The sequence below is a fragment of the Camelus bactrianus genome, chromosome 25 (assembly GCF_048773025.1).
Source record: "Camelus bactrianus isolate YW-2024 breed Bactrian camel chromosome 25, ASM4877302v1, whole genome shotgun sequence".
Taxonomy (NCBI): Eukaryota; Metazoa; Chordata; class Mammalia; order Artiodactyla; family Camelidae; genus Camelus; species Camelus bactrianus.
The window spans coordinates 19,745,628-19,759,879 of NC_133563.1; the positions used below are offsets into that span (position 1 = coordinate 19,745,628).

The following is a 14,252-nucleotide window of genomic DNA, read 5'->3' on the forward strand; positions in this document are numbered from 1 at the left end:
GCTCCAAAGCGGGGGAGAGATTTCCTCTTGCAACAATCAGGGAATTTTTGACTTTCTCCAGCAACCAGATGCATCAGATTAAGCACGTGGCATAATCGTGCTCTGCCTTCTTCAACAGCTGCTCAGAAATGACATGTGTGATCACTGCTCATATCCAAATCACTTCGTGAGAAAAGTCTCAAGCATCTCAAAGTCATTTACAAGATGCTACTTAAGAAGCAAAGAATATTCCTTTAGCGTGCTGAGAGACATGCTTGTACTGTCCTGCACGGGGCGAAGACTGAAGCCTGTCCCGCCACTTTAAAGGGAGGTGTGACCTGGATCAAATTGCTTAACCTCCCTAGCCAACAGCTTCCTCAATGGAGGCAACCTTTAAACTTATTTCCAAAATTACAATCTAGGAAATGTGCAAAAACACACCAACAGTTCAACATTTACTGTTCCATTAAGATAATAATTGATGAAGGTCTCCCACAGCCCTTAATCTAAGGATGACAATGTTTCACTGCAGGCAACATCTATATTCACCACGGCAAACATCCACATTTCAGTCTGTCAAGAGCAGAGCACCATCTAACCAGAAGGGTGAGAATGTGGGCACCCTCCCAGGCAGCAACCTGACAGTTAATCACTGGTGTGCAGGATGCCCAAGCCAGGTCACACAAGATCATTCTATTCACCATTCTAACTTAGCACTTCAGTGACCAAAGCAACTAAAATCTGCAGCAAAATGTAATGCATAATATTGCAAAATCCCTCCATCTGTGTCCCAATTCACTAAAGGAGAGAAGAAACCCTGTTTTTTTTTTTGTTTGTTTGTTTGTTTTTTTAAATACAAAAATAAAAACCAACAACAACTTTCAATAGGATGTCACATACTTGGGTACTTTGTTCAGGAACTTCAATTTTGAACCAAAAGGGGCAAATTCAGAAGTATCAAAATCTTCTCTAATGTAAGTAAAGAAGGCCAGTGTACAAAATCTAAAGATGGAAATTCGCTTACTTTAGCTACCACATGGCTTCAGAGTTTCCGAGTTTCCCCAACAGGAATGTTTTGAACTTTTACTTATAGAACAGGGATTCCTTAGAAACCAGGACACATTATCCCCATTTCTCTGCCTGCAGTCTCCGAGCCTCATGTTCCATGTCCACACTGCAAGGGCTGAACACACAGTCTCAACAAATCCCTCAACTTACGATTCTGAAGTGAATTTAAATTATTACTAAGCAACATGGCTTCCCTTCCTGTATTTGACATAAACTGTGAGAGTCAGAACATCCAAGCTAAGAGAGACTCCTATCAGGAGAAGAGAACATTTCATACAACAAACTGCCAGTAAAGCATTTTGGTCTAGGATTAACTGAGCTATGACGAAAACTGCACTAAATCTTTTAAGTTGGTAGTGTCTGTGTGTTTTCAGCCAACTCCATTATTCAGGATGCTTTTAATGGTTATGCACTTTATGCTGAAAAGTGCCTTCATACTACCCGCTGCCCTTTGAAAAACCACCCAGGCAACCGAACAACACAAGGATCTCACTTAATGGCAAGAACAACAATACTGACACTTGTACAGATTATCCACTTGTCTTCTTGGTAAATAGCAGTTAATCATATTAGTATTATATACCATTAAAAGCTAATGTAATATTAGAATTACATATCTTACATATTATAAAAGCCAACTTTAGAAAACATAATTACTTAGTGTTCTATTCCTTTTCTTCCCAAAAGAAGCTCTTAAGGTTACATTTGCGACCATTTTTATACTTTCTCTGTTAAGAGATGTACACCTAAGTCGTGGTGAAATATGACTGACGTATACCACTTAGCTACCACTAAAATAAAATAAAGAGCATTATTATTTTAGGATACCATACCTAAGACTATTGACCACATTCATTTTATTTTCATGACCCCCCAAATATTGATTTAAAGCAATTCTTTTCTAGGTCAAACACTAATACAAAGCAAGAACAGTTCATGCAAAATAAGTGTTTTGCAGCAACAGTTTATTTAATCTTATTTCAGAGAATTATTTCAAACTCTGCGAATGGTTGAGCCCAGCAAGGAACAGAAAAAACTTATTCCCTTCAGATGACTATACTAAAAAGAGATCACAAGCAGAACAAAGAGTATAAACTTCAATCTTTCTTCTTTGGCTAACCAGAACTTTAACAATAACCCATAAATCCAGCAGTGCCTTTGATACAGATATCCACATTTTAAAATTCCTATTAAACTGCAAATTCTATTTGGACCAAAAATTACACCTATTCATTCATCCAGTTAGTAGCAACTCAGTATATAGCTTGTGCCAATTTCTGTGATCAATATCAAGATACAATACTGAAAAAGCCAGACCACAGTTCTGCCTTCAAATTACTTATATTTTAAGATCAAAATTTGTAGATAAAAACTTTTATTCATTTGTATTTATGTTCATTTGCATTTGTTTGCTCCCAAAGGAAGTTCCCAGGTTCAGTCCTGTGGAAAGACGCATCATTTAACCTCCTAGAACCTCAGTTCCCTCATTTTTATGGATAAAAATAATACTGTACACCTCACCATTGTATAGGATTATTCTCAGGATCAAGTAAGAGAACGTATCTGAAAATGATTTGCAAACTGTTGATCAGTGCCGACCAGCAGAACTCTCTCAGATGAAGGAGATGGTCCCTAGTCTCCCCTGCCCAACATGGCACCCACGAGCGTGGCTACTGAGCACTTGAAATAGAGCTAGTGCAACCGACGGACTGATTTTTTTAATTTAACGTACATTTTTCTATGAATTTTTCAACAATTTAGTTTTAATTAACTGAAATTTAAATAGCCACATGTAGCGACTGAATACTACATCAGACAGAACCCTCTACAGTACTATTCACATGAATGAGACTATTATCTAATAAAATGAACTACCTAATTGAATTTCCCCTGCCAGTGAGAGGAAAAGACGAAATAGAAGGGGACGTGGTCAAGTCAAACTCAAGGACTTGTTACTCCTAGTATTCTTAGCTGAAAATGAAAAACTTCAGTTCTGCTTTTACTAAGCTAACACTTCCATTTACATTCCCTTGCGGACTGAGAAATGGTGTTTCATTCATCTTTGGAAGTAAGCAGGGGCTTGATACATTTTGGTTGAATGAATGAACTAGTTATTGAACATGTGAATCTCTCACTTACTTGGGATACACAAGTTATACTAACTCATGGCCCCATTATCATTGATTCAACCTGATGAATAAGAGTTTCCTTCAAAAAAACCAGGAAAAATTGCATCTTTCATCCGAAAACAAATCACTATGGAGTCATTCGCTTGTGAATTCCAGTTACATGGAAACACCCACAATACTTGTTAGACGTGAAAAAAACAGATTTTAAGTTGTTTTCTACTGATTGAGGACTATGGTGTCTTTTTATTCTATTTTAACTTCAGTTTTAAAAACTATTTTTTCCATGTCGTATGTTTCATGCCTTTCATTTATAAATTTATCTACTTATGGCTTTTCACAAAAATCTTTCACTATGGAAGTTTAAAATATAAAAGGTTGGCTTATTTCAAGGTCTTTAACCTCAATTTAGCTCCTTCCTCCTAAAAATATGGAACAAAAACTTGTAAGAATAGTATCTAAAAGAATATGTCAAAGGAAAAGATTTTTTTAAAGCCTCAGAACTCTTAAAATGACATTTTAACACAAGTACGTATTTTTCAATGGAACAAAAAGAGGTGTTTGAACTAAATACAAACTCTTCCTTAGATGTGGTTCATTTTCAAGTACTGTAATTGATAGCAACAGAGACAATTAGGAAGGTACTAATTTAAAAGGACTTGAGGTTATGGGCTGATAGTCAAAAAAGTAAAACCTTAACAACAAAAGGCTAAGTTGTTAAAAATATCTGTTCAAATACTGAAGTCACAAATAACGTGAAGAAATCTGCCAGGGCCAATCTTGGCTGAAAATAACTATAGTCAGAATCAACGTGCTAATCTACATAGGGCTCTGTACAGAGCTCCAAAAAACCTTGCAGAATATACAGTGTGCTCGATCATGTGTCTTTGATGGAAATTAAATATTCAAAATTTCAAAAACAAATCTAATTAAATGGGAATCAGCTCAGGCTCATGCTATCATAGCCTATTCCTTGTGTCACTGGAATAAATCCCATAAACATCTTTGTCACATGGATTTTTAAGAGCTAACTAATTTTTGGGGGGGTACCAAGACAAATTGGTAGATGGGGCAAATCTAAGGGTAAAATACTGCCCATTCTTAATTATCTACCTTTTTATAGTAAGTGTTTTGGATGATAGTAATAAACAGTCTCTTCCAAACTGGCTTTCTTATTTTACTCAGCATAACATCCATCTAATTTTCTATGATCATTTGGCATTTGGACTGATTTAAAACCAGTTAACCTTCACGTCAGTCTCAATAATTTGGAAGACAATCTTTGAGGGGGAAACATGCAAAAGACTCTGGAAAATGCGGTTGCAAGTGGATGATAAGGCTGAGTACATTACGTGTAGCACTCCTCTCTTGCATCTGACCTGCTGTCGCCGCCGGCCCATGTGGAGATAAATAATAATTGCATGTTTGTTCTAAAGAGTGTCTTAGTGCGAAAACAGAGTGAAATCACTGTGGAACATTCTCCCTCCAAGGAAGGTGATTTGGGGCATGTCTACTATACATGTCAAGCACTGGGGAGACACCAAGGGATGACATGGTGCCAGACCTCCCACATGTCTGCGTTTTACTGCAGGAAGTTCCCACGTAAACAGATGACAACGATGCAGTATGTGCTTCTGCTGAGCAACGCACCAAGTTCCATGACCACACACAGGAAAAGCACCTGACCTACACTGACAGGCCCACAAAGGCTTCCGGAACGAGGTGACAACGGAGCTGTGGACAGATGAGTTGGCACCTGGGATGAGCCTCAAAGGCAATGATCTTGGAAAGGCTTTTCAGGTGCAGGAAACAAAATGAGTAAAGCATAAACAAGGTTGAAACAGTGGAAGCTGCTCTTGGGAAATGTGGGTGACGTTTGGGGGTGAGAGAGAATTTACAAAAGTGGTATCTTAATTAAGAGTCTGTATGGAATTATATACAAATAATGAAAACGATCTATTTTCTTATAGAAAGTAGACCTATGCTTCCTACAAAACATAGGAAGACTAATCTGTAAGGAGAATTTTTAAAAATTGAAGGAAGGGAGGGAAAGACAGAGGGTAAGAGGAGAGAGGAAAGAAAGGATAGAGAAAGAGGAAGGAGGGGAAAAAAAGAACAGAACGGGACAGAAAGAGAAAGAAAATAAGAAACCACTAAGAATGTACTAAGTAAACATTAAGGGTGGTGCCGCGAAAGAATTAATACAGAAAGACTGGGACAAATCACTCAATTGTTTGGAGAGCGAGACATATCGGAAAGAAATCCCGAGGAACTGACATTTCCATCCTGACTGACTCAAAAACGGGAGTCTAGAAAAAAGGAGAGAGAAAGACAGTTGTTTTAGGGAAGGAGCTAACAATGTGACGCGTACACATGTTGACTCTGAGAGCCGGTTGGAACATCAAGGTGGAGCTACCTACCCCGTCAGCTGGAAAAACAGGTCTTAGAACAAACCACTGCTAATGGTAAGAATCCCAATATGTTACGTGGCTCATGAAAGAATTCAGATGCCTTTAATCTTCCGTCAGCAGATCATCTAAATATTAAAGAAATTTGCTGGACAACTGGACAAGTAGACTCTTTCTGAATTCTCAGGCTCCTCACGGCACCCGGTTTCCTCGCTTTCAGCATCTGGGGAACTCGCACAGCTCCGAGCGCAGGTGGGGAGTGAGTACGCTCAAATTAGACACTCTAAAGGCATTCGGAGTTTCTCTGCTTCCACACCCATCCCTGTACTTACTCAGAGGCAAAGAATAAAACCTTAATTACACAGTCTTGGGGAACACACACGGAATCTGGGTACATCTCTTTAACATTTTGATCTTTACAGAAAAATGAACCCAGATTGTGCCTAGTAACCAGAAGGAGGGGCTACAACTCCCAGACCATCTATCAGATCATAAATTCCTAAAACAAAGTCCTCCAAATGAGTGGAATATGAAGTAAATCAAATACATGATGATGTGTCCTTTAACGTGGGGATAAAACATCACATCCTTAATTGATGAAATCAAAATTGGGCCCTTACTATCAGAACTAGTTTCTGTAGCCAAAGTACCAGGGGAAATGGATCATAGAAAGTAAAAAAAAAAAAAAAAAAAAAAAAAAGACAAATCAGCACAATTAATTTTCTTTTCAATGATTTCAGTTATAAGCTAGTACGTTCAAATAAGGCAGCGTTACACTACGCAAACTCGGTAAGAGGTGATCTCAAAGAAATCGCTGATGTCTCCAAACTCACTGTGATTCACAGGGTATGCATCAAACCACTCTGGTGCACTAGTCTTCTGTCTCCTCCCTTACATGCAGTTGGCCTGTCTTCTGTCGCTTTCCGAGTTGCAGTAAACTCAGTCTTCTAATCGGGAAGGCCATAAATCATAGTGGTTGTGAAGGAAGGCTTCTGTAGCCTATCTACCCTGGTTTCCACCCCATTTACCCTACTTAACACAGCTCTGTGACCTTGGGCAGGTTACTTTCATTTTTTTATGCCTGTTTCCTCATTTTTTAAAATGGATATAATGGTAGTATCGACTTCCAAGGGTTTTCAGGAAGATGAGTTAATTAATACATGTAAAGAGCTTAGATCTACACATACACAGAAGAAACTTCATCAATGTTAGCTATTATTAGGAGTGAATCCCAAACTGAGGGGAAAGAAACAGGAGGTAAGTACAATTTTGATTATGTAACCTAAACAATGAAAGAAGACAGACCAAATTAAAAGTCATACAGAAAAACAGATTTTACATTTGATTTTCAATTGAAATGTAAACAAGGTCTTCTCTGATACTCTGAACATGCATAACATTTATTTCAAATTTTAGAACCATATGATGAAGAATTCAAGAGGACCAAGGTCTAATGACTCTCGGAAACAGACTCCATAAAGGAAATCAGAAAATGAAAGAGAACTTCTCTCCTTCTCCAAACTTCCCTGGGGTTAGCACACTACTTATGTATCTGTGTTTCCAACAGCTGCACGTATGCTGTAATTGCAATGACCCAAGGAACAAAAAGCACTGAATAATCTGTTGGCTTGATATGGTTAGCAGAACATGCCAGACAAGGATAAAATTTTTTTAAGAGTTGAATAATGCTAAATTTGATTGAATGCACTGATAACCATGATTCCTTCTTCTAAACATTCTGCCTAGAGAGAAATACGCATATCCAAGAAAGTGATACGTGTTCTCTAAACAATAGCAAATAAACCGAAAATCAAAGCGGGACTGACATTTATCATACTGACCCTCTTGTAACCAAGCCAAATGGAAATCTAACCATCATGCAGGTAAAAGGATTAGTGAAGATGGTCAAACTACTCCATTCCACCCGGGTGGCTCCGTTATCCAGCTCGGCCATCTTCACGATGGAAATAACCTGGTAAATGCCAGAACTTTGCTTTGCTTTTATAGCCTTAGGGTGAGCATATGTTTTATTTTGCACACTTTATTACTTGTTAAAGAGACACAGTCCTGAAAGTAAGTATGGGTTCATATGCCAAACATTCTGTACTCTAGAATCCGGAGTGATTAAAGTCTCATTCACCAGTTCTTCTAAAGCGCAATTGTCTTCAACTCAGAAAAACAAAGCAACAGAACCTACCAAGATCTACAACTTCCCTCCTGCTCCAGATCAAAGAAAACGGCAAAGCAAAAAATAAATATTTGGAAGGAAAATTCAAGAAAAGTCAAAATAGACCAGAATAAGATAAATGTTCTCTGGATTTTTTTTCTTTTTTTCTGCCAGGCCAAACTGTAACCCCTGTTCAAATGAATGTACGGGCAGAGATTAACAATCTGTAAAGCTCATGGAGTTAAATATGTTGAAAATATAAATACAAAGGGTGACTTCCTAGCTTGAAAATCTGTTCTTCCTGCTTCTAACATGCCATATTGTGCAACTCTGATGAAAATATTTACAAAACAGAAACATAGTGCTCCCAGCTCAAACACAAGACAGTCACTGGTAAGTTAATAGTGAGAGTCTTCTGTTAACCTTAGAATCTCATTAAAGGCCAACATGAACTTAATAGCCTGGCATCCTGTCGCTCCCTTCTTGCAGTCCTGAATAATGCAAAATACTGGAAAGGTTTCCTAATATGAAAAGGCAGCATACATGTCGTGAGCATTTATAAACTTGGGCTAGCTTAAACACTTTCCCGTGGGAAGCACAACTTGACGGGACTCCGACTTTTACAACCTGATCTGAGGGCTAAGAGCTCCCCCATAAAGATGATGCAAACACCCTAATGCACAGCACATTAAGCCCTAATGAAACAGCAAAGTCCGCATTTAACAATGCAGGCCTCCATTCAGCGACGGTTTAAATATAAGCATAATAAAGCAGATTAAAAAGAAAGAGGCTGTAATTACTTTCTGAAGAACTCCATCCCTCGTCCTATTATTTGGTCTACATGGGAGCCTCAAAGGCTGAACACAGGTAGTAAAAATTACAGGAAGGGCTTGCCAACCAAGCCACGTCCATTATTTTTTTTTTAATTAAGCAGAATAATTGGTAAAACATGCAAGGGAAATTTCAATATTGGGAAACTAACATGCCGATCAAGTCAGTTAGTCCTACACTAGTCACTGTATCTTTCCTTGTCTTTTTCTTGGTCAAGATTGTCACCTCTGCTGATTTCAGGGATGAGTATGCTATCTCACCGCGTGGGGGGGACTTGAATTCAACAGACTCAGAGACGACGGTCCTGATTTTTATGATGGCCCTTTAAAATGACCTCCATGATCTGGCTGGGGCTTTATCGACCATGCCGTGCAAAGAAACATGGTTGTTTGACATTATTTTTACCAACTTGTAATTCTTTGACTTCATGATGTGTAATAAAATTTACACAGAAGTGGATATTGTCAGTACAAGTACGTCTAAACTTCAATTATTAATGCCAAATATACCTCAAATAATCTGAACTTGGAACTGGAAATCTTAACATTGGTTTAAATTATTTCTTTTTCCCCAACCGTACACATCGTGTTTGCACTCAAGTCAGTTCAGATTATTTAAAACCATCCATGTCAAATCAAAATACAGATCAAAGCCACAGAATTTCTGTCTTCTACGTCTAGCTTCTGCTCCTTTTTTCTTGGCCTAAAATGTCATAAATCTATCATTAACCACCAACTGTCCTGAATGTTAAAAAAAAAAAAGAAAAATTAACTGAAAAAGATGAATGAATTGGTCATCTATTACTTCAACCAGCTTAAATTACGGATTGGTATCAGTAATTATTGTAATAATTATTTGTCTGTAATCCTCGTATTCACCAACATGTTTTTATTAGAATCCAGGCAAGCCACAAACATGCTATAAATTTCGGACAAACCTGCATTAAAGAAATTCTACAGTCAGCGTCTCTTTTCCCAGAGCTTTCAGTCTCCACACAGTTCAAGTGCCAAGCAAAGAACCTCTCAAATGACATTTCAGCAACCCAAACACAGGTGGGGAAAAAGGGGGGATTTCAGATATGCTTGTATTTAATTTATGCACCTAGGGGTGCTGTTCGATATTTATTTCAGCATAAAAGTATTAGTAAGTGACTGATCTTCAGACGCATTTCTACACCAACATCTGGTGTGTGTAAAGTATTCAAGATGAGCATTTGGCCTAAAAAGTGTATTTGGTGGGATCTTCCTAAACTGAAGAACGTTAACTCTTTCAACCTATTTCTATAGCCAACAGTCTCTTTGAAGGAATCACCCACTTTTTCTATAGACAGTCATTTTCCATTTTTAGCCATACTATTTCTCTTTGGAAAAAAAAAAATTGATCTTAACAAGATTATCATCCCACATGCAGCTTCCTAGCATTTTCTGTCTTCTGCACCGTGGGCTTCTGCAAGGATTTAGGAGACAGCAGAGTCTAGGATCAGCTGTTTTATTTCTAGTTCTATTAGTTCAAACTCAGAGAACTCACACATCTGTTTCATTTCTAAAATCGCTGCCCAGGAAAAGTGTCCAGCTCATTCTGCCCAAACATAAACTTTACTATAAATAACTAAGAACCTAACAAATAACTATTTGGGGGAAATGGAAGTGTGTTTAAAAATCTGAATTCTTCCAAACTATAGGCCTCAGTAATCTTCGTTTTAGAGCCTTCCTGACGGCCCAGATCAGCTTCCCTCAGAAGTTGTCCCCAGAGTGAACAAGCTGAAACCCCGGCCGGAAATCCAGGTAGTAACATCATATTCCTCGCTAATTATAAAACACCGTTTCACATGCTGACATTACTCACTTCCAACCCTTTTATCTGAAACACGTATTTGCTTTCCAATCATAGTTTGACAGCAGAGTGTATCTGACATAAGACAGTGAAATGATCTTTAATAAGACAGCAGTTCAAAGCATGTAGCTTTCATGCATAATAACTATGTTGGCTTAATTTGCTGCTCCGCAGAAATCATTCTATTTGTGGAAATTCACAAAGTAAGATGGAATTTTTAAGAGAGCTTTACAAAGATGAAACTGGCTTTTTGAGGGTTCTTCTTTATACCTCCCTTAAAGTGATAAGATTGCCACTCTGATATTTTCTAAGGACTTGGAAATTTCTCTTCTGATTCTCCTTACAAGTATGGCAAAATACGTTCACTACCTGTTATTTATAACCCCTTTGCCTGCCTTTCTTAATTGGCACTAGGTCAAAAGAGATGTCCAGAACAAATGTGCTGTAGCTACTGAGTTGATAAAAATGACTGATATTTTAAATGATGCAGGGGGTCAAATAAGTGTGATGCGTTTTCATTCGTTCTCTGGTTCTTCTTCTAATCGTTCCTAAAGAAGGTTAATATTAAACCTATATGTTTTGAAATCCCTGGCCTAATAATACAATAAAATTCTACAGACTTAACAGAAACTACTATGTTTTCCCAAGCTGATCATGAGTTTCAACTATGTTAAAATTGTTAAAATAAAATGAGTACATTACTTAAGAGTCTGCCCTGCATTTCATTCTATTTGAAATAGTTTTTTTTTTTTTAATTTCACATATGCTATAAACAAATACAGAAAAGTAGATGAAAAAGGTAGGCCAGTTTTAATGAAAGTCGAAATCTAAATTACTATTAAATGCTTTCATAAATCACGATTTTCTTTAAATGCGGGAAGGAATGCTTTATTGGCCCATACGAAGATCATCCTGGTGTCCCTAGTACTTTCAATCCCATTAAGTTCTTTTTAATCAATGTAAAATTTTATTTTCAAAGTTGCATTTGCAATTAATTACATTGCCTTTTGAGTAGCCCATCTCTGCAACCATCAGTGTGACCCAAATCCGGTCCAGTTTGGCTGAGTGTAAAATCAAATCCTCATCCAAGACACAGGAAAGACCCTCCCTGAAGGAAAGACCATAGCAAAAGATTTACAATCTAAAACTAGAACAAAGCACGAATTACTACCATGTAGAACCATAAAGATTAGTGCCATTTTTGGAAGACTCTGAAAACATCAAATTACCATGAAATACGTCCAGAAATATGAAGCCTAGCTAATTCCATGAAAAGTCTTTTCCCAGCCTAATAGAAATGTTGGGATTATTTTCCATGATGAGAGGCTAAAGATAACTCTGAATACACATTTGGATGAAACAGCTACGGCAGGCGTCTGTCTCGTCTGCTCCATCTAGCAGGCTACCCCTTTGGCCTTGGGAGGCTGACTGTAACATGCATGCAAGAACTCACAGTTCACTACTAAGAACTCTTTCTGTACAAAGAGACCACAATGCAAAGCACAAACCTGTACATCATAGGTCCCATTTAGTAAAACAGGCCTTGAGGAATTGATGTCTTGCAGCACACCAGAAAGCATGGAACGGTTGACTTTCTGGAAGTCTTTGGAATGGCTGAACTGCACCATGTTATGAAGGGCCAAGATTTTGCTGTCCAGCTCAGCATCCTGCCTGGTGCGGTTATGCAGTCCTAAGTGATACTTTCGGAAGTGCTTAATCAGATCTGTGGGGTCATTGCCATAGTAACCATAGCCACAGATATTGCATTTAAAGTCCTGAAGCTCTGGAGACAGAGGTGCCGGGTCTGGGTTGTCGTTGACCAGTAAGTCGGTTTTCGATTTATTCAGTCTCACACCCCCATCTGAAGGCACTTGTGGGTTTTTGGAGGCCACTGAAACTGGGCTGGAGCCTTGACAATTGACTTGACCACTCTGCGCTTGCCCTGTTTCCTCCGTAGCCTTTGGTGACATCTTATGATCTTCCTTCATCTCCAATGAGTCCCCTGATGGGGTGCAGGCCATATCTTGAGGGTCATCTGCCTCTGCTCTTTGAGGAGACTTCAAGGGCTCACAGACTCCCCCAGCAGCTGGAGATGAGAAAGCCAACATATTTCTCTCTGTCACCTCATCATGTGGGTAGGAGGGATGGTTTCCTCCCTTACTGGGGCTCTCATAATTGAAGCCAGCCTTCTCACTCAGGACTGAGCTTTTTAAGTCCTTCTTACTGCTAGAAGAGGGATCTGGGACAGGCAAGCTAGGTTCCTCCTTATTATTCAGTTCTGCAGCATCACTCTGATCCGTATTTTCTGACATCTGATCTGCAGAAAGTTCTTTGTTCTTTCCAGATACCTTGCTTTCTGTACCGACAGGCTCCAGGGTCTGGCCCTCGCCTTCACTAGCAATGTTTCTCAGAGGGGGATTCTTTTTCCGGACCATATCTGTAAAGATACAAGGAAAAGGAAGATACAGGGTTATTTGCAACTTACTGGCATGTCAGCTAATCTAGAACATTTTACTTACTCTATGCAAAACTTTTTAAGGTGCATAATAATAATAAAGAAAAACTCCTCTAGGAAAAAAATCAGTTTTAAGAATAGCAGAAAAATTGAGACTAAAGCCAACAATTTACATTTAGAATTATTTTTGCCATAAAGAGTGGCTCATTTATTATTTTTAAAATGGTTTTATGAATACCAAGGGATTAATTATTATTACTAGCTCTATCTTTCCTATTAGTTACTCTAGCCTGCAATTATATTTTTTGTTCAATTTCTTCCTTCAGGTATAGCTGATAGATGTATGCTTCTATATTTATCGGTGTTACATACAATGTGTAATATGCACACGTGTTACGTTTATAGAATATATATACACATGTTTATGCTTATAGAATATATATTATGTGTTTATTTATATGATATATATATGTATATAAACAACATAAAGTGAAACTCGATATTGTTACACTTTGTGCAATCAAGATATAAATATAGTTTCAACCAAAATATCCTCATAGTCAAAAGACAGAAACAGCATGTTATAAACAATGAGAAAACTGCCCGTTTACTTTCAGGAATGGACGATAACAAATGTTTCATCTCTGCCCTCCTGCTGAATTACTTTAAGCCCCCTTTGGGGAGCTTTCTGAAAGAAGGGCAGCCGAGTACACATCACAGAGGCCAGGCTGGGTTTTACAAGGGCTTCATCCAGCGTGATGGGAACCTACCTAAGCCCCGGGTTTCTGTGCACAGTGCGGTGGGAAGAGTACCAATTCCACCATCAGGAGCACTTCGGAAATTGACTAACGTGAAATGTTCAATTGAACCGTATGACATTGTCATTTTGTAGCTCAACATGGCCAACTGTTACCAGTTTCCTATGGTTCACCTTCACGTGGTAGCTCAACTGTGCCTTTCAAGCTAATGGCATCGTAAGTAGGGTCCGAATAAGAACGTTGTGACAAAGTCCTCTAAGGGAGTCTAATGAATCAGAACTCTAAGGGTACGAAGAGATAGGAAACACATTGTGTCCTGCCAATAAAAGAATGCAGTAACAAAGAGAACTGTGGAGAACTGAGGTTCACAGCCTGTGCTCCTTAATCATCCAGCTGAAAAACCGTAAAGTGCTCTGTGCGCCATCACCCCAACTGTCTCTTGGAAAAACCCACCTGTGACTGACTAATAAACCAAGCCCTCTTCACTAGCTGATGCTACCACAAGGGCAGACTGAACGGAGTTAGTAATGATTATTCCAGTGTCGTACAAAAATCCAAATTAACAGCATGTTTTAGTCATTCTTATCTATAACTTCTCACAAGTGCTGAGGAACCACACTGGTGTGG

At 38.5% G+C, this 14,252-nt stretch overlaps 1 protein-coding gene across 4 annotated transcripts in view; it reads right to left on the reverse strand.

Annotated features, from left to right (window-relative positions):
- Window positions 1–14,252, reverse strand: part of TRPS1 (transcriptional repressor GATA binding 1) — a 240,254-nt gene that overhangs the window by 183,820 nt on the left and 42,182 nt on the right. For all 4 annotated transcript variants that reach the window (XM_074352933.1, XM_074352935.1, XM_010972574.3 and 1 more), the window contains one exon: window positions 11,921–12,849. In XM_074352933.1, coding sequence (XP_074209034.1) covers window positions 11,921–12,849 — 929 coding nt within the window. The remainder of the gene's footprint in view (window positions 1–11,920; window positions 12,850–14,252) is intronic.